We start from the raw sequence: 20,869 nt of genomic DNA on the forward strand, positions 1-20,869 counted from the left end.
CTTTGTTTCTATGGCTACCTTGTACTTACATTAGAGGCTTACTTTTGGGCAGGGAAACATCATAAACGCTGCGACTCGTTAGAGATTTTAGGGTAATAATTTATGTAAAATGCATTTTTTCATTATTAGAAAATGGCGAAAACATGACGCTCAAGCATAAGTCCTATAAATACTTGCAACATCTCACTGTTAATAATAATTCCCATCTCATTCTCTGTGACAGAGTTGACACGTCTCTCTAAGAATTTAAAGGAATAACGCTTCATGACTCTTTGTAAAACTTGCAGTATTTTAGTACCTTTAATTACAAATAGTAGTACAAATAAGAATTAGCCTTAAGTAATGAATAACAAAATGATATTCTGACTATTGTTTACAAATACTGGACAAGCACACAAGAAGGGCGAATGAGTACATGAACAGTTTTTGATTGGTTTTTGCATACTTCACATGAAATGATTTTAACCATCCTGAATGCTTTTTACAAATGCTTTACAAATAATTTATCGTTTTTTCTTTAGAAACTAAAACGCAATTTATTTACGATGTCTTTGTCAATACTCATTGATTCCATGGTTTGATAACATCTTTGATTTAATTAAGTATTGTAAACTAAATTCGAATGATAAAATATTTCACGATAATTATACATCCATTACTATTCTAAAGGCATAATTAATCATCCATAACTCTTGTAAAGGCATAATTTATCATCCATAACTCTTGTTAAGGCATAATTAATTATCCATAACTCTTGTAAAGGCATATTAATTATCCATAACTCTTGTTAAGGCATAATTATTCATCCATAACTCTTGTAAAGGCATAATTATTCATCCATAACTCTTGTTAAGGCATAATTAATCATCCATAACTCTTGTAAAGGCATATTAATTATCCGTAACTCTTGTTAAGGCATACTTAATCATCAATAACTCTTGTAAAGGCATAATTAATCATCCATAACTCTTGTTAAGGCATAATTAGTGCCTTGAGATTACCACTTATCAATAACTCTTCTCTGCAAATACAGTTTGTAATGTAACAATTTTCAGATTTCGTCCTTCCACAGAAACTCCGACTGTTCCCTGGCAAAAATATTGATGCCTTTTTCCATCTTCCAATGACGATAAAGTTCTTCTCTAGTTTCAAAAATATTAACCTGGAAGGGACTCCCGGGCACGTGCACGCCTGACCATTTTACACCTATAACGTACTTGCCCGCCTCTAGAGGGTCATATCGGCAAACAATGACTCGGTCGGTCTGGCTATCTCTCTGCATATCTACCTCAAACGCCCCTGCAATCGAAAACAATAATTAGTTCTAGTTTTAATGATCTCATTGGCAAATGAGATAAATGCGAATAGTAGAAATGAAATTGGGAGGGGGTTGTTGGAGGTTTAAAAAAAAAATATTGATGTATACCTTTGGATTCGACCGTACCAGTCTAGAACACATCGAGAAACAAAAAAGTATTTGCTCCATTTCCAAATATCTGAAATAACACTTGGAAGAAACTCAAAGGTTCTATCAAACAAGTACTGAATCATTCAAGTTTAAAGTACATTGTTCATATCAAAGCTGTAAGAAGTAATGTGGGCCACTTTATTGTTCATATCAAAGCTGTAAGAAGTAATGTGGACCACTTTATTGTTCATATCAAAGCTGTAAGAAGTAATGTGGACCACTTTATTGTTCAAATCAAAGCTGTAAGAAGTAATGTGGGCCACTTTATCGTTCATATCAAAGCTGTAAGAAGTGATGTGGACCATTTTATTGTTCAAATCAAAGCTGTAAGAAGTAATGTGGGCCACTTTATCGTTCATATCAAAGCTGTAAGAAGTGATGTGGACCACTTTATCGTTCATATCAAAGCTGTAAGAAGTGATGTGGACCACTTTATTGTTCATATCAAAGCTGTAAGAAGTAATGTGGGCCACTTTATTGTTCATATCAAAGCTGTAAGAAGTAATGTGGGCCATTTATTGTTCATATCAAAGCTGTAAGAAGTAATGTGGGCCACTTTATTGTTCATATCAAAGCTGTAAGAAGTAATGTGGGCCACTTAATTGTTCATATGAAAGCTGCAAGAAGTAATGTAGGCCACTTTATTGTTCATATCAAAGATGTAAGAAGTAATGTGGGCCACTTTATTGTTCATATCAAAGCTGTAAGAAGTAATGTGGGCCACTTTATTGTTCATACCAAAGCTGTAAGACATAATGTGGGCCACTTTATTGTTCATATCAAAGCTGTAAGAAGTAATGTGGGCCATTTATTGTTCATATCAAAGCTGTAAGAAGTAATGTGGGCCACTTAATTGTTCATATCAAAGCTGTAAGAAGTAATGTGGGCCACTTTATTGTTCATATCAAAGCTGTAAGAAGTAATGTGGGCCACTTTATTGTTCATATCAAAGCTGTAAGAAGTAATGTGGGCCACTTTGAGAGTATTGACCGGGATGATTAGTACATTCGTAGGTTCACAATAACTCTAACCGTTCTTAGATCTAGCAACGAAAGAGACTAAAACAACTGGTTCCAATCCAAGGCGTTAGTAGTTCAGCAATTAACTGTTTGCACAATTATACATCCTGGGTGTAATATTTCGCTGAGTTGGTCGGTGGCGTCTTCACCAGTCTTGTTTTCTAAACTTCTTTACATGAACGTGTTCCCTCATCACGCTGAAATTTGGTACAGAGAGATGATAGGTCAAGTGCAACATAAATTGTGCCAGGTGGCAACGGTTCACTGGCTTTACTTTTTACGAGATGGTCCTTTGTGACCTGAAGGTATGATATTAGTGTATGGACGTGGGGCCTGATCAACTAGTCTAAGTATTCCGAGATTTGTTCAGTTTGTCCTGGTTTGTGTATTTTGGGTAGCAGATAGAATCTCCCTGCTCTTGGGTTATCGGGGAAAAGATCTCCCATGATTTCCTGGTTTATGTGTCTCTCTTGGAGCATTTCATTAATGATATGCTCAACTGTCTTAGCGTATTCAATCGGTCGGTCATGGTTTAATTCCTTTCATAATCTGACATCAGTAAGCAGTCTGTTTTTCTTCCTTCATATAGTCTTCTAGTATTTCTGGTCTATAAGTACGACCACTTCCATTTCCTCTTTGCTTACGTTTGAATATTTGCTTGTTCGCGATAGTGGTTAGAGTTCAAAATCTCTCTCTCTCTCTCTCTCTCTCTCTCTCTCTCTCTGACTCTGATGCGAGAGGTCATAGGTTCTATCCTCGGCCGAGTCATACCAAAGACTTACAAAAATGGTACTAACAGCTACCTTGCTTGGCGCTCAGCATTAAGAGTTTAGTGTTAGGAGTAGGCGGCTTGGCGTCAGGATATTGCGACTGGGTGGGACATCATGATGCCCCAGTGGAAGACATCACTATAAACTGTCACGCTGCAGACATCGTAGCGATATGAATGACATTTGTTTTAAAGCTACGTTAAAAATCCAAATCACACACACACACACACACTCTGTGTAAGTGTGTATATATAGTTTTCTTCTCTCGTTGATATATTTCAAAATCTCACTATTAAATATACAAAAGAACATGCAGCCAATTGTCACAGGATGAAGCCGGGTTGGGACTGGATTAGGGAATACGCCAAAAGCAACTGCGTTTACAAGATGTTTATTTATAAACGCAATTTAAATATTTTGAAATCTGACACCATCATAAACCAACAGATAAGGAAAATTATAAAGTTCCTAACATGGAACTATCAACAACAATTAACTCAACGAGAAAAACTCAAAACATGAATTTAACAAATGGAATACAAACGTGAATTCCTATCACCGATCAACAAACTAAAAGTGATCTACACCCCCAATATAAAGAAAGTCTTGAATGTGTCGTTCAAATAACAATTTAGAAAAGAATGTAAATTTGGATGTATCATTCATAAAACTATATTGAAAAGCAGTATAAATTACGAACCTATCGATCGTTCACATAACGATATAGCAATCGGAATGAATGAAATTACGAACCTATCGATCGTTCACATAACGATATAGCAATAGGAATGAATGAAATTATGAAATGCAATAGTGGAAATAACATGGAACACTATATATAACTGTCGTGGCGCCCATTTTTTGACGTCCAAAATGTTCCGGTTCCACGCGCTCTAGTCAATGGCCAGAGAAGCACAAACGCACGGTAAACTCCTCTCAGTATGTTGAAAGAATCCGTCGAGAGCCTTCACACCAATCACAGACCCGATGGTCGCGAAGCCCTGGTCCCCCGCACCGAGAAAACCAGTATACTCTTCCGATCCAACGTCACCATAACACAGCGTATACGTCACACGAAACCACACAGAGTTCTGTGACTTCACATCTAACCATTATAAGGCATGGCAGCATGTATAAGGCACGGCAGCATGTATAAGGCACGGCAGCATGTATAAGGCATGGCGGCATGTATAAGGCATGGCGGCATGTATAAGGCAGGTATAAGGCAGCTCTACAGCTGGAGATTTGCTTCCGGAAAGGGGTAAGCTTTGTGACAAGAAATCTGTGTAATGTAATTTTGTTATAGAGAATATGCTCTATATGTACACTAGCTGTGACAGATATGCGCAGCTAGGAACTTAGGTTTCCCGCTGCAGGCAATTTGCACGTGCAGGGGTCCGAGTTTCGCTCAGGATTTCGAAATAACTAGAGCCGAAGAAATATACCACCCTCGGGTGACGCTGTACGCGGCAACGAAACCCGAGTACATTTTTGACAACATATACCTATTGATATAAATCATACACAATTCCTTGACACCGATAATGCTTTAAAAATGCAATTCCTTTACCTCAGGTCGTGACCTGTACATTTGCATATATTGTACTCCGGATACAAAAAAGCGATATACAGTGAAAACAACACATAATATTACACACCTGTACGTAACTAAACGTGGTACTGAAATTCCTGAATTTTCACAGCGTTAGTGGAGACTTAAAACTATCCGAAAATGGTGGTAAAACTTAAAGTAATACTAAATGTCCAACACTGCAACAAACTTTAGTGGAGATTGAAAAATATCCAGATTTTCCTGACCATGGTGTAGCTTAAAATTAGTAGTAAAATTCAGAAATTTACCAGTGAAAGAGGTGCATAGAAGAAGTAAACTTTCACGTTGTTTTGAGCGAGCCGCATCTAACACTTACTATATAACGGAAGAGGTAGAATGACCAACACCCCGTCATCTACTAATACCCTACATCTACAATCGAAAACTTATCCTTGCTATGTAAACAGGCCATTGTTGTGTCTGTAAAAGTGTGTGTATCTTATCCAGTCAAAGTCCAGACAAAGATTTATAAACGTTTTCTTTCGTATATTCTTGTGCAATCATAAATCACAATGGAATGTCATAACCTATTAGAAAAGTCCACCATTCGACAGTCTTTCTCTTTTGAATGTCGTAACCTATTAGAAAAGATCTTTTGACCGTCTTTTTCTTTTTAATATTTTATACTAGTGTGAGTTCTTCCTCTTCTACTATTTCTTCTACTGGTGTCGCCTTCTTGGATGTTTTCAATGGAATGAGACAATGTTTCTTTTCTTTTGTTATGAATTTCTCCTGTCTTAGAGGTCTCTTTTTGATGACGTGGATATTACGGAGTCAAGTGCCATGTTTTCTGCAGTTAAAGCAAAGATCAGTTTGGCAAAGCAGTGGGGAAAACTGGATGAAGTGTACTGATTGAGTGCCTTGCCATTTCTCATAATGTTCAAATAGCCTTTTTTTCCCCACGGCATCGTGCTGTCGCAGTTTCTCCGAAATTGTTTGCTAATTTGTGGAAACAAGATCATGACACCACAGTCAAAAGACATTCAAAAATGATCAAACGTATACGTATTTTCGCAACCACACGGAACCAAACAAAGATTTGCATTTAATAGTTGTGTACTACGATGTTGTTCAGCGCACCATCGTTGCAAACACAGCTGTTCCATTGCTTTACAGCCATTCCTGTTGAAGTGGATTCTGTTAAAATATACACCTTTGACACATGTAAAAAAAAATCCTCCAAAGTGTACGCACTGACTAAACAAAGTCCTACAGAAGCCCTGGTGAAAGTAGAAATAGAGTCTGGATTAAAACATAACAACGACTTTCTGGGTGTTAAGTATATTTAATTTAATTTAATGTTTTGTTTGTAAGTTTTAATTTGTTTTTATTCGAGTACATGCTATTGCAATGTAACCATTTACTGGAATAGAGTTCAGTTCTGACTGATTGTTTTTGTTATTGGCGTAAACGAATTTATAAAAACTGTGTATCAAACGCTGACCTAGTTCCTGACCTTGATTCAGAAACCAGTAGGAATTTTAGTAAACAACTTTGTTAAATTTTCTTTTATATTCTTTCTCAGAGTAAGATTCATAAAGCGGCTTCGATGTCATACTTAGTACGTGACAAATAACAAGTAGCCACTGTTTCAAACTCTGTTTTTTTTTTCTCCCGAGGATGACACACATCCGGGCATCTGTTTTGCGTTGTATCTAGATTCATTGTTGATGTTTTAAGAAGGAATAGTTATTAGTGTCTTACACTTGAGAAGTCAATGTGTCTTATAATTAGACCAATTGTGGGCTAATTATTTTGTTTTCTTCAATTTATTTGGATTTCAAGTGTGTTTTCATTGGAAATACTAGTGCTCTAAATTGATTCTTAGATAAAGACATTTATCGAAATTTACACAGAATTAAAAAATAATCGAATAATAGTTTCTGTGATTCAACAAAGAAATGTTGACACACCAGTGCGACGCTGACCACATCATGTGTCATCGTCTTCCATTTTGGATTTCATCGGGATTCGAATTCAGTTTCATTAGGACTTTTTATTACTATGACTTCTATTTTTATCATTCCTGGATTATTCTTGGATTATATTTAGATTTGATTCGTAAAATCGTATTTTCTTTTTGGTCATTGTTACAATTTTTTTATAGGGAAATAAGTTTATTGTTAATTTTACAAAGCGTGTTGTTTTCACTTTTTTCTTCTTACGTTTCGTAAGAGCCTAAACACGTAACACTGGGTCTCCGAGACACCACTAAAATTGCTGCACATTCCTGGCAAAGGCATTTATATCTCCTCAACCTACAGACTGGGCCGAAACAGATATCATTTAGATCTTATAGACATGATCCGAAAAAGAATAAGGAAAGAAAACTTGCAGTCAAAGAATTGAACGTTTCTGATTACTAAAAGAAAAAAATGATGCATCGAGGTTCTTGTGAACGTTCCAAGTCTAATGATGATGCCCAGATCCCAATATGAAGAATTTTATCCCTTCTCGTATTTGACCACTTCAGCGCATACCGAATGCAAAATGAAAGGCCAAATCGAAGATACTATCGATCTGAATAACAGTTACTTGTACCAGAAAATGAAAGGTCTCAAAACGGAAAACAGTAACGCAGTCGCCGATGCCAGGGTGGCTTCCGTCAACAATTTCATGATTTCGCTGTTCAGCATAGTGGATTTGTACTTCAGTAAGGAAATGATTAGCAGTATGGAGATTTACCGATACCGAGAATACTTGGAAAATCTCTGCACGTTCGGGAAAGAAGTCAAAAGCACTCATCTAGATGTCTAAGGGGTATGAAAACCTAATACAATGAACACGTTCAGCTACAGAGAATTGACTGCGTACGATGATCCTAATAATGAAGAATTTAACGACCGACGAAATAATAGAACAAGGATGCATTATTGAAACGATGGACCTTTTGAAACTGGACATGTCATTGCAAGAGCAATATTTGTTCAGTGGTGTAGATATACGTCTGAGGCTGAATCAGGTAGTACCGTGTTTGATTACATGGCTAATGCTAACGAGTACAAAAGGACATAAATGAAGACAGACTTTACGTGCGATGTGTGTGAAACGACATTCGTTAAACCTAAGCAGAACGACAGCCAAGTATCCTGTACGAAGAGTGGAAGAGAAAGCCTTCACCATTATATTTGGACACGGACACCGATCCAAGATCGAAAATCATATTTTGCAAGGGCAGACATCAAAACGTTTGCTCACTGGCTTCGTCAGCAATGTGGTCAAATGAGCCATCGATCAAAGTCCTTTCGAGTTTCAACATTTCAACATATCCGAGACTAAAGTCACCCGAGAGGGTGTAACGCTGTATATCAGACTCTTTAAAGCTAACTGTGCCTAGAAATGACTTGAAATCTTGCTTGACACTGTTTGGAAGCACATAACAGTCACATACCAATAGCAGCAACGGTATTTCGTACAAAGAGGAAGACTAAAACATGCTTTGTGGGAATTTGATTTCACTCCAGACAAAAAAAAAGTGATGGGGACATTTCAACCTTTTAAAAGAAGGCCATCTTCATGTGGAATTTCAGTTCTCAGTAGCTCTGGTGAACACAGTGAAATTTATCTTGTATGCTCACTTTGACACTACTTAGGAAATCAACAGTCCGCAAAGACGGAAGCAGAAAATATGGAGATAGGCAAAGAGGTTCTTTCTATCTAAAATTTAGAACTACATCGGCAGTCACAGTCGACAAGTAAAGATGACAAAAAATAATAATCATATCAAGATGGTAAACGTTTTGTTTTGGGCATTTTCTAAATGAAAAGAATTAGACGTGACCCAATTCTTCCTCTTCACTGAGCAGGGTGTATTAAACGAAACAAATGTTGATATAGAAGAGGACATGTTGTCTAGTTTCTTTTACAATTTCATTTGTAAGCATACTCTATCATGTTATCTCTATCGAAGTTTTGTCTGTGCTTCTTCCATATAAAGATCTGCGTTTGCAAGAAGTGCCATTTATTGTCGACAGAGCACAGAGCTAAGAAGGAAGAAAAATAACAACAACCCAACATTGCTAGGTCGGCTAATTCATGTAAGTAAGATCTTTAGATTAAAGAGTGGAGCACCACCTAAGTCGGTTATAGAAGATGGGGTCATATATATACCAGACATTTAAAACGGGAAATATTTCTTTCAAAATTTCACAAATCTTTGCTAGAGAAGTACCGAAAGATGTCCCCAAACTTTAAGCATTCTGTGTTGAAAAGAATAGAAAACGAGCGGCCTAAACTGGAGAAGGACTTTGAATAGCTCAAAAACATATCTTTGCAGTGGGTTAGAAAGATCTCTAGAAAAGATATGCACTACCTTTTGTTTATATATATATATATATATATATATATATATATATATATATATATATATATATATATATATATATATGTATGTATGTATGTATGTATGTATATATATTGTCACAATCAGACTAAATGCTAAAACCCTTTACAGCTCTAGTATGTAATAGTACGTGTTTATAAACATTCTTGCGCATATGATAGTATATCTTTGTTAGCATAGTGTATATAAACACTCCTACCCTTGTGCTCAATAGCAATAAAAAGTATATGTTGAATAGTATTTAATGTATTTGAACATAAACGACAATACAAGCAAATGGGAAATCATAAAAAACTTTCATTATTTAAAAACGTACTAACATATATAAAAAATATCCCTGAAGAAATGCTCCAAATTAACCCCTAAAATGTGCTCTTTGCCTTGTTACTTTTGTTATAACTCTTTAGTCTTACATTAAGCAACAGAAAGAAGCGAAACCAACACATTTAGTTAAAAAAGAACATATTTTATTTCTCAAAAATGCAACGTGAAATTTTAAGAGAAGAGTATAGTATTGGTAATCAAATGTCAAATAATCATAAATGTTTTATCACAAGCCGTACAAGCATATAATGTTAATGTTTTGAATTATTTCCAATACTGGATGTGCTGACGTACGAATCGTCTTGAATGTGCTGATGTACCAATCGTCTTGAATGTGCTGATGTACCTATCGTCTTGAATGTGCTAATCTTTCAAAAGTCTTGATGCAATGTTATGATCGAGAATGTCTTTGAATAACTTCACGATAGTTTCAAGAAGTCCATGTAATTTAAATAAATGATTCCTCGCAAATTATATCTTAATACATTAGTACATGATTCCACAGACTAAATTTAAAACAGAAATGCATACTTTTGTTTTATCTCATCCTATATATACTAATTTCACTTGTCCTAACCAAAAAATGCCAATCAGACTGACAAACATTCTCTTCTAGAACATTCTAAGCTCGTAAACAAGGTTAGGCCTTGAACTCAAATTGAATTATACATCTTTAAACAAAAGAAAAGGTCAGGTAGGCCAATTCTCCACCCTAAATTCCGGTCAAAAGTAATACAATAAAATTAGGTATACTTAAAACTCTACTCACATTAAAATCAACAACCATTTATATTCATTCAGTAACCGCCAATACAAACGTTTGAATGGGCTAACACACGAGAGAGAGAATGAGAGAGAGAGAGAGAGAGAGAGAGAGAGAGAGAGAGAGAGGGAATGCGAAATGGATTGAAGTTAGTTGGTGTTGTGGGCTCAATGCCATTGTTCAGCTCGCGGTGGACTATGCATGGATTTGAGTATAATTGGTGGAGGGAGACCCAGGAGAAACGAGTGTAAGAACTACCGACCCACGAGAAGTTACTGGCAAGTTTTCTTTCATTCCCACATAGGCCGAGCCCGAGACTCGAGCCAATGCGGACAGATGTGAGATGGCAGTGATCCGTAAAGGCGAGCATTTTAGACCAGTCGGCCAGAGAGAGAGAGAGAGAGAAAGAGAGAGAACCTTTAGGTCCTCGGATCCTAACAGCTAGTTGCCCCGCTCCTGCTCCGAAAGTTTCCACGATGAATCTGCTTTCGTAATTTTGTATGACTCCGTCTTCTATGCCCGGGCCGTAACAGCGTACCTTTCGCGGGTCGGGCGGCTCTCCAACTGAGATGTTAAAGGGGCTTCCTGCATTCAGATTGAAAAAAATGAAGTATATTTTCTCAGAACTAAAATAGTGATTTCGTTTATGTCTCTGAAACAATTTGAAGGAATTGAACTGGTGGAAATGTTGTAGTCTGGAACGCAGTGTTGTCTTGCAATATTTCCCTAAAGACATCAATAGGATGGACCGAAATGCACTCATTACATTTATCCAATAGCCTTAAGAATAGTTGACTTACAAACGTTAAATTACGTTTCCTAAAGATTTGCAAGAAGCCTTGCATGTAAAAATTACAAGTCTAATTTTGGCCAAATGTTCCGAAATATGTCTGGAAGATTCTATTCAGCATCTTGAAAATTTGGAGGAATTGAGAAAATACGCAAATTACTGTTATGTATATTTAATTTAATTGTTTGTCTGTTAGATTTTTATTTATTTATTCCATTACAGGCTACTGTAATGTAATTTAGTTTACTGGATTTTGATATTGTTATGATAGTAATTCTAACAGTTGTGCTTTAACACATGATACGTCAGGTTGTTTTATGTTGTGCCCAGTCTGGGATGAGTTTTTATTTTCTTCAAATTATTGAATTTAAAGTGATTCTTTTCCCTAGAAATACATAAGCGCCCTGATAATTCTTGGACAAAGACATTCCCTGGAAATTATACAGAATTCAAAAACTGGAATAATATTTTCTGTGATTCAACAAGAGACTGCTGACACATCTGTACAACGCTGACTATTACAGACGTAATTTCCTTCCATCTTGGAAACTATTGAGACTTGAACTCTGATTCACTTAGAACGTTTCATTGATAGGATTTGTAATTTTTAATTCTTGGACTATATTTGGCTTTAAGTCGTAAAACCATAATTATTTCTTCTTTTTTTTACGTAGTATTTTAGGGAAATAAATTATTTGTTTAATTTTACAAAGCTTGTTATCTTTTCTGTTACTTATTTCAAGTAATAAGTCATGTGATATGAAATACGCAAATATCACCGCATCACCAAGTTTACCATGAAATAATTTTGTGAATTTACTTTTCTTGCTGAGTTTGAGAAAAATGTACGCGATATATGTTATGATTAGATTACCTGGTACATCTTCTCCGTCATACTTGATGAAAAGTGTATGCGTACACGCTTCGGTAGGGTAAAGCCTCAAGCTTACGATTCCATTTTTGTGGTCAATTTTATCACATCGTGGTGTTTCACGCTTGCCTTTGAAATCGGCTGCTACTTCCCCTGAAACGAAAATGATGATACGTATAATATGTGTTTTGTTAGCTCCATTTTTATAGTGCAACAAGTTCGCAAGCTGTATAATGTGACACAAGAATGTAAATAGACCATACTAGTACCGCCATTTTAACTTTCCACTAGCTAGTAATATACAATGACACTAACCAGTCAACGTGCAGCACACAACTAGCCACGAAGTGTCTGGAAATTATACGCTCTCTAGTTCTTTGAACGGTGTCATTCAAGAGCCCCTAATTACGATTTAATTTCAATTCTTATATATATATATATATATATATATATATATATATATATATATATATATATATATATATATATATATAGATATGAAAATGACATTAAAATCTGGAACCATCAGATATGATTATATTTATTTTAAATTTAGAAAACAAATCATTTTCCACGGGTGAAAGCTGGAAGGTGAGCATAATTACGTATCTTGTCTAAGGAAATTGAAAAGTCCTATTATTATTCAAAATTGTAAACGTTTGAGCTATCTATATGAAAGCTAAACTGGAATGAAAATGAAGCTTGGAACTGGATATTTTCTCCTCGAAGCCCCAGACCCTCCATACTATGTGGGTACAGTTTTATTGTATTAGTACGTCCATACCCTCAATACTGTTTTTATATAAAGTTCTATCGTTTTAATATGTCCAGACCCTCCATACTATTTGGGTAAAGTTCTAAAGTGTATAATAACGTTGGAATAATGTAAACTCGATATTGGTGTGCATAATAACGTTGAAACAATGTAAATTGGATACTGGTGTACATAATAGCGATGGAATAATGTAAATTGGATACTGGTGTACTTAATAACATTGGAACAATGCAAATTGGATACTGGTGTACATATTAAAGTTGGAATAATGTAAAATGGATACTGGTGTAAATAATAAAGTTGGAATAATGTACATTCGATACTGGTGTACATAATATCGTTGGAATATTGTAAATTGGATACTGGTGTATATAATATCTTCGGAATAATGTAAATTGGAATGTAAATTGGATACTGGTGTAAATAATAATGTTGGAATACTGTACATTGGATACTGGTGTACATAATATCGTTGGAATAATGTAAATTGGATACTGGTATATATAATAACATTGGAATAATGTAAATTGGATACTGGTGTAAATAATAACATTGGAATAATGTAAAATGGACACTGGTGTACATAATAACATTGGGATAATGTAAAATGGATACTGGTGTACATAATAACGCTGGAATAATGTAAACTCGTGTTCATTAAGAGATTTATGCCAGGGTAATTTGTATTGAAACACATACACCTTTGTGTGACTGTATTCAAGATTTTGAGATAACATATGGCACATCCAAAGGTGTTGTAATAGATATATTTAAAATGCCTTATGAACCACACCGTTGCTGTAAGAGGTGAACGCAGTTTACACCATGCTTTATAATACACGTGTTTGCTATTTTGCCAAGGCCGCTTAACATTTTTAAATCAAATGTTTTCTTTAAAATATTACTTTACAAGCAATTGCATCATACTGAAGAAAGTTCAAATCTTTAAAAACAATCCATACAATGCACAACAATCTGAAAGTTAATTGGGAACGATTGTATTAACAAAGATTTTGGCAGATGTTTATTATGGGAATTGCATTGAAAATACAAATGGTCACTAAATAAATAATACATTGCCCTAGCAAAACAAAAAAGAATAAGTGTTGATGGCGTGCCTTGCATTGACCAGTAGACCACAAAACAAAAAATGAAAAACAACAGAAAACCATCAAATAAACCTACTCCACCCCACCGACCCCAGACAAACAAAAGGTTAAGTGGAGTCATATATTTCACTAAAAGCAGGAAATGGTCACGTGAATCTACTGGGGCGTTGTTATCCCATGTTTGCCGCGGAGCCAATGTAGGACATCTAGTGTATTCCACGTGTCTCTGCACGTGTCATTTATAGCTGTGTCCAGATTAAATTTGACACGATTTACGTATTCAAATTATTCATTTACAAAGTGTTTATTGACTTTTTGGACTAAAACATTACTTTGGGATCATTGAGAATTCGTTCAAAAATATTCTGGATTGTATCACTGTGGCGAAATCAAGTCATTCATGACTAACATAATTCATTCAGAATTCGTACAGAATATCCTATACTCTTTTCTTACCTTTGATAAAGCGTTTAGGATAATTTGGAATTTAATTCAAAATGCCGAGAAAAGTATTTAAAATTTTCAATTTTTTATTCATGGAAAATAAATTGTATAATGAAGTTTACATAAGGTTATGGTAATCTTACATTGTGTAAGACCGGACAGTGATATATATATATATATATATATATATATATATATATATATATATATATATATATAAATATATATATAAATATATATATATATATATATATATATATATATATATATATATATATATATATATATATATATACCTTTTGGGGATTACTTTTCTGTGTGATTAAGTCATTTATTAACTTATTTCATTTTCAATTTAAATTCATTAAACTGCCTACATCATGATGATTACAAGGAATAACAAGGCTTTTTAATTCGGTTAGAAATTTGTGCCAATCCGTGTACAAAGTTATGATAGCCATAGAACGACTATATTAACTAACAACATCTCCTTTCAATATCGAGTCTATTAATTTACATAATGTCATTTGGATATCGAGTCTATATTAACTAAAATCATGTCATTAGAATATTGCGTCTTTGCTCCTTAACACTTCATTTCTCCAGTTCCTCGTCTAAGCATAATTACTGTATGTGTGTGTATGATTTATATTTTTAATGTAGCATTAACAATTTTCCAGTCATATCGCTACGATGTCTGCAGTGTGACAGTTTAAATTGATGTCTAACACTGGGACATCATGCTGCAGACACGTAGCATGATATCCCACCCAGTCACATTATCCTGACACCAGGATATCCTGAGCGCCTAACGAGGCAGTTGTTAGTACCAATTTTAGAAGTCTTTGGCATGACTCGGCCGTGGTTCGAACCCACGACTTCCCGCATCCGGGGCCACACTGTAACCACTAGGCCACCGGATCGGTCCAGAAATATTGTATGAATAAATACTAAACATATTGCTGGGGCATTGATATAAATATATATGCTGTGTCATTATTGCAAGTATATATGCTGGGTCATTATTACAAGTATATATGCTGTGTCATTAATACAAGTATATATGCTGTGTCATTATTACAAGTATATATGCTGTGTCATTAATACAAGTATATATGCTGTGTCATTATTACAAGTATATATGTTGTGTCATTAATACAAGTATATGAGCTGGGTCATTATTACAAGTATATATGTTGTGTCATTAATACAAGTATATATGCTGGGTCATTATTACAAGTATATATGTTGTGGCATTAATACAATTTTATATGATTTACTGTTGGATTTTTAATACAATTATATATGACTTACTACACACATTAAATAAATTTTATTTATGCTTATTGATACCATTTCCTGCTTCCCTGCTATCAACGTTGACACACAACTCCTGTCCCAAATATCCGCCTTTTAATCCACTTCCGGTGACGATCACCTTGTTACTACGACCTTTAGGTAATACGGACACCTTAAACGGAGTTCCTGGCACCGTCTCATCCGACCAAAATACATACAACAGATAGCCTCCTGTAAATGTATTAATATTAAAGAATAAAATGATAGCAAACATTCTACACATATCATACTGTTTCCTATCACGAAAGGAAATTAGTCCTTTTTGTATATTTAAGTACTTATACAGAAGATTTTCTTATTTACGTATGCCTTTGCTACTGCCTCTATGTATGTATGTATGTATGTATGTATGTATGTTGTTGTAGGGCTTAACGACAATTTTTCAGCACAAGATAGGCTATACATGGCGGCCAGTATAAATGGTGGAGGAAGAACCCTGGAAAACCCCGGGAAGAACCACCGACCCACGAGAAGCTACTGGCAGGCTTTCTCACGTACCAACGTTAGCTGGGCCTGAGACTCGAACTCACGCAGACAGCGGTGAGATGGCAGTGATCCGTAACGGTGACCGCTTTAGACCACTCGGCCACGCGGGTCCCCATGTATGCATGCATGTATATATGTATGTATGTATGTATGTATGTATGCATGTATGTGTGTATGCATGTATGTGTGTGGATGTGTGTATGTGTGTGGATGTATGTATGTATGTATGTGTGTGTGCATGTATGTATGCATGCATGTATATATGTATGCATGTATGTATGTAAGTATGTATGTATGTATGTATGTATGTATGTATGTGTGTGTGTATGTTTGTATGTATATATGTATGTATGTATGTATGTATGTATGTATGTATGTATGCATGTAATATGTATTTATGTATATATGTATGTATGCATGCATGCATGTATGTATGTATGTATGTATGTTTCTTAAAATTGATATGTCGTGTTATATACACACACACACACACACACACACACACACACATATATATATATATATATATATATATTGACACACAGAAACATACACACACATACATAGCTGTGTAATTGTGTTATATATGGTACTTTTCCAGTTGCTCAAATATGTACCAAATGTGTACTTAGAAAAGTAATGTGTGTGTGTGTGTGTGTGTGTGTGTGTGTGTGTGTGTGTGTGACAGACATACCGGGGGTTGGTGCTGTATATTTACACATGTAGCGGTCATGCTTCAAAGCTCTCATTTCTATGTCCACGTTAGCTTTCACTCCATAAATTTGTGCTCGTGGAATACCTAGATGACGATATAGAACAAAAATAACCATTACATTTTTCACCATGTCGGTTAATAAATCATAAATTAAAGTCCATTTTCCTGTGTTGTTACGCTATTACGAGGGTATCGTTAACTCAAATTTCTTTAGATATATACGATTTCGTTATTACAAGCGCACCCTGAACTCAACCATTTCGTATTTACTTATTTTAGAATTTGCCAATGCATTTGATATATTTATAAGATTTTTGTTTTTATATTGAATGCATCACTGAAATCACTTCCGTTAAATTTGGCCTCTATTTGAAATGTGTACCTGGTCCTGCTTTTTTGCCGTCAATCAGGAATTCTGCCGGAACCATCGCTCGCGCCGTTTCACAGCCTTGTCCCGTAACTACCACCTTTCTGTGGTCCACTGGTAGCACAGGACCAGAGCAGCATGCCAGGATCGGTGACATATCCAGGGGTACATCGGACCAAAACAGATGAATGTAATGATTACCTGTGTGGAAATTTAAAGGTATCTGACATATAATGTTGTGCCCATTGCATTTATTCCCATTAGATAGGTGTATTTTCCAATTAGATACGTGTATTTTTCCTATTAAATAAGTGTATTTCCCCATAATATAAGTGTATTATTCCCATTAGATAAGAGTATTTCCCCATTGGATAAGTATATTTATCCCATTAGACAAGTGTATTTCCCCATTTTATAAGTGTACTTCCAATTAGGTAAGTGTATTTCCCCGTTAGATAAGTGTATTTTCTCATTAGATAAGTGTGTCATAACTGGTAATTAAACCGTTCTATTTGATAAAGTAATTTTATTCTGGATTCAAGGACCCTTAATGATAACAGACTGTAAAATGCTCGAGCATGAACTTTATCTAAAATTGATTCTTATACAGAACAAAGGATACAAATAAACAAAAAATCACACAAATAATGAACTGATGTGCATTTTCTTTTGCTACCGTTTTTTTTTTTTGATTATCGATCCCTAATTTAGGGACCTCAGGAAAAAAATATTGGAAAAGTACCATAGTTGGCCATGCAAATTATATATGAATTGATATTTGAAATATCATCAGATTTGTATTTGTTAAAAACCACGGTCTCCTCTTACAAAATAAACACAAAAAGTGTCATCATTGTCAGACATTACTGATCAGTAGACGTTTGTCAGAATTTCTTTGTCAGGGGATGTAATTTGATGTTAAACAGAGGACCTTGGTCAGGGGATATAACTGGATGTTGATTGGAGGACCTTGGTCTGGGGATGTAATTGGATGTTGATTGGAGGACCCTGGTCAATGGATGCAATTGGATATTAATCAGAGGATATTGGTCAGTGGATGTAATTGGATGTTGATTGGAGGACCTTGGTCAGGGGATGTAATTGGATATTAATTCGAGGATATTGGTCAGTGGATATAATTGGATGTTGATTGGAGGACCCTGGTCCTGGGATGTAATTGGATGTTGATTGGAGGACCTTGGTCAGTGGATGTAATTGGATGTTGATTGGAAGACATTGGTCAGGGGTTATAACTGGATATTAATTCGAGGATATTGATCAGTGGATATAATTGGATGTTGATTGGAGGACCTTGGTCAGTGGATGTAATTGGATGTTGATTGGAGGACCTTGGTCAGGGGATGTAATTGGATATTAATTCGAGGATATTGATCAGTGGATATAATTGGATGTTGATTGGAGGACCCCGGTCCTGGGATGTAATTGGATGTTGATTGGAGGACCTTGGTCAGTGGATGTAATTGGATGTTGATTGGAGGACATTGGTCAGGGGTTATAACTGGATATTAATTCGAGGATATTGATCAGTGGATATAATTGGATGTTGATTGGAGGACCTTGGTCAGTGGATGTAATTGGATGTTGATTGGAGGACCCGGGTCAGGGATGTAATTGGATGTTGATTGGAGGACATTGGTCAGGGGATGTAAATGGATATTAATTCGAGGATATTGGTCACTGGATATAATTGGATGTTGATTGGAGGACCTTGGTCAGAGGATGTAATTGGATGTTGATTGGAGGACCGCGGTCAGGGATGTAATTGGTTGTTGATTGGATGACCTTGGTCAGGGGGATATAATTGGATGTTGATTGGTGGACCTTGGTCAGGTATGTAACTGGATGTTGATTGGATGACGTTGGGCAAGGGATGCAAATGGATATTAATTAGAGGATATTGGTCAGTGGATGTAATTGGATGTTGATTGGAGGACCCTGGTCAGGGATGTAATTGGATGTTGATTGGAGGAACCTGGTCAGAGATGTAATTCGATGTTGATAAGAGGATATTGGTCAGTGGATGTAATTGAATGTTGATCAAATTACCTTGGTCAAGGGATGTAATTGAATATTAATTCGATGATATTGGTCAGTGGATGTAAATGGATTGTCACAGAATTAGGCCAAAAAATAACTTGGTTTTGCCTTAGAGCTATTTGACTATTTATCGTTGTACATGCGTACAACGTTATCATGGGTGAATAAGTGTTTTTCCAGGTAAGCGACTGTATTAACATGTACCTCGCCGGAAATTACTTGCGACGAAGGGACATTAATAACATGATATGCACGGGTATTTTACCCTGACTTTTGGTCACTCTCCTATGGATTTAAGTAAGATCGATTTCTAAATCGACACTGGTCGTTTTGGATCACCTCAAGGATTGTACGCTCTCCATTGTTCTCCAGCCATAGGGGTAAGTGTTTACTTTTCATTTGATATGCGAAGCTTATTCGGTTTGTAATGTCTTGTCGCGTAATAATGCATTTATTACAACTCAGATTTGAACTTTGAATTACAAGTCACTATTAGAGTTAATGTATTACCTTATATCTAGATATTTTACAGAAACTATTATTATGACCAGTTTGGTTTTATTGTAGCTGAATGTGACTGTCTCTGTGATTGTGACTGTCACTGTGGTTGTGATTGTTACTAAGACTAGGGCTGACTATAGTTTACTAAAGATGTCTAGAGCTATCTGAAGCTGTTTAGAGCTGTCTGGAGTTTCCAGAGTATTTAAGGATGCGTGCTGTCGATACGTATGTATGTATGTACGTATGTCTGTGCCAAGGACGTAGACGTAGCAAATTCGAAAGGGGGCTGTATGCTGTCTGTACGTGTGTATACGTATGACTGTACATGTTGTAGATCCATAAAGGGTGCGAGCGGCCGATAAGAGTGTGGGCCAACCCAAGGAATCATGCGACTGTACAAGGGGTCTAGAAGCATACGTTTGGTTAAATTATTGTTCCAATTGCATTTTTATGTTCATAAGAATATTTTGAATCTTAGTTGTGTTCATAAGATTATTTTGAATCTTAGTTGTGTTGATAAGATTATTTTGAATCTTAGTTGTATTCATACGATAATAATCTTATAAGATTATTTTGAATCTTAGTTGTGTTAATAAGATTATTTTGAATCTTAGTTGTATTCATACGATTATTTTGACTCTTAATTGTGTTCATAAGATTATTTTGAATCTTAATCGGAATTCATATTTAAGATTATGTGAATCTCTTGTAGTGTAGAATACTGTTTGAAGCGTATCTGCAGTCCATGAGGTTTCTTGGATCTGTACTTCATATTGATTTCATATTTTTGGTTTATTTTCAATGTGAGAATGTTGTGTAGAGTGATTTAAGTCAATCGTATGTTGAGAGCGTGAAAGAATCATTGTAGTTTTACATCATATATTTTTCTTTATTAATTCATTTAATAAATTTCCATCTTCCACACATTGTGTTTGTCTTATTCATTTAGTCCAAAAACCCCACTCGGTTTCTATTCTGCGACATGGATGTTGATCAGAAAATATTGGTCAGTGGATGTAACTGGAGGTTGATTGGATGAACTTGGTCAGGGGATGTAATTTGATATTAATCAGAGCATATTGGTCAGTGGATGTAA

General features: G+C 35.5%; 1 protein-coding gene across 2 annotated transcripts in view; it reads right to left on the reverse strand.

The window, feature by feature from the left end:
- Window positions 1-286: 286 nt before the first annotated feature.
- Window positions 287-20,869, reverse strand: part of LOC149800465 (filamin-A-like) — a 101,139-nt gene continuing 80,556 nt past the window's right edge. For both annotated transcript variants that reach the window (XM_089960091.1, XM_089960090.1), the window contains 6 exons: window positions 17,230-17,415; window positions 16,827-16,931; window positions 15,641-15,817; window positions 11,963-12,112; window positions 10,716-10,883; window positions 287-1,299 (listed from right to left, as the gene is read on the reverse strand). In XM_089960091.1, the coding sequence (XP_089816217.1) occupies window positions 1,052-1,299; window positions 10,716-10,883; window positions 11,963-12,112; window positions 15,641-15,817; window positions 16,827-16,931; window positions 17,230-17,415 (1,034 nt within the window). In that variant the 3' untranslated portion in view covers window positions 287-1,051. The remainder of the gene's footprint in view (window positions 1,300-10,715; window positions 10,884-11,962; window positions 12,113-15,640; window positions 15,818-16,826; window positions 16,932-17,229; window positions 17,416-20,869) is intronic.

Source organism: Sinohyriopsis cumingii, chromosome 5 (genome assembly GCF_028554795.1).
Source record: "Sinohyriopsis cumingii isolate HCF-2022 chromosome 5, ASM2855479v2, whole genome shotgun sequence".
NCBI lineage: Eukaryota > Metazoa > Mollusca > Bivalvia > Unionida > Unionidae > Sinohyriopsis > Sinohyriopsis cumingii.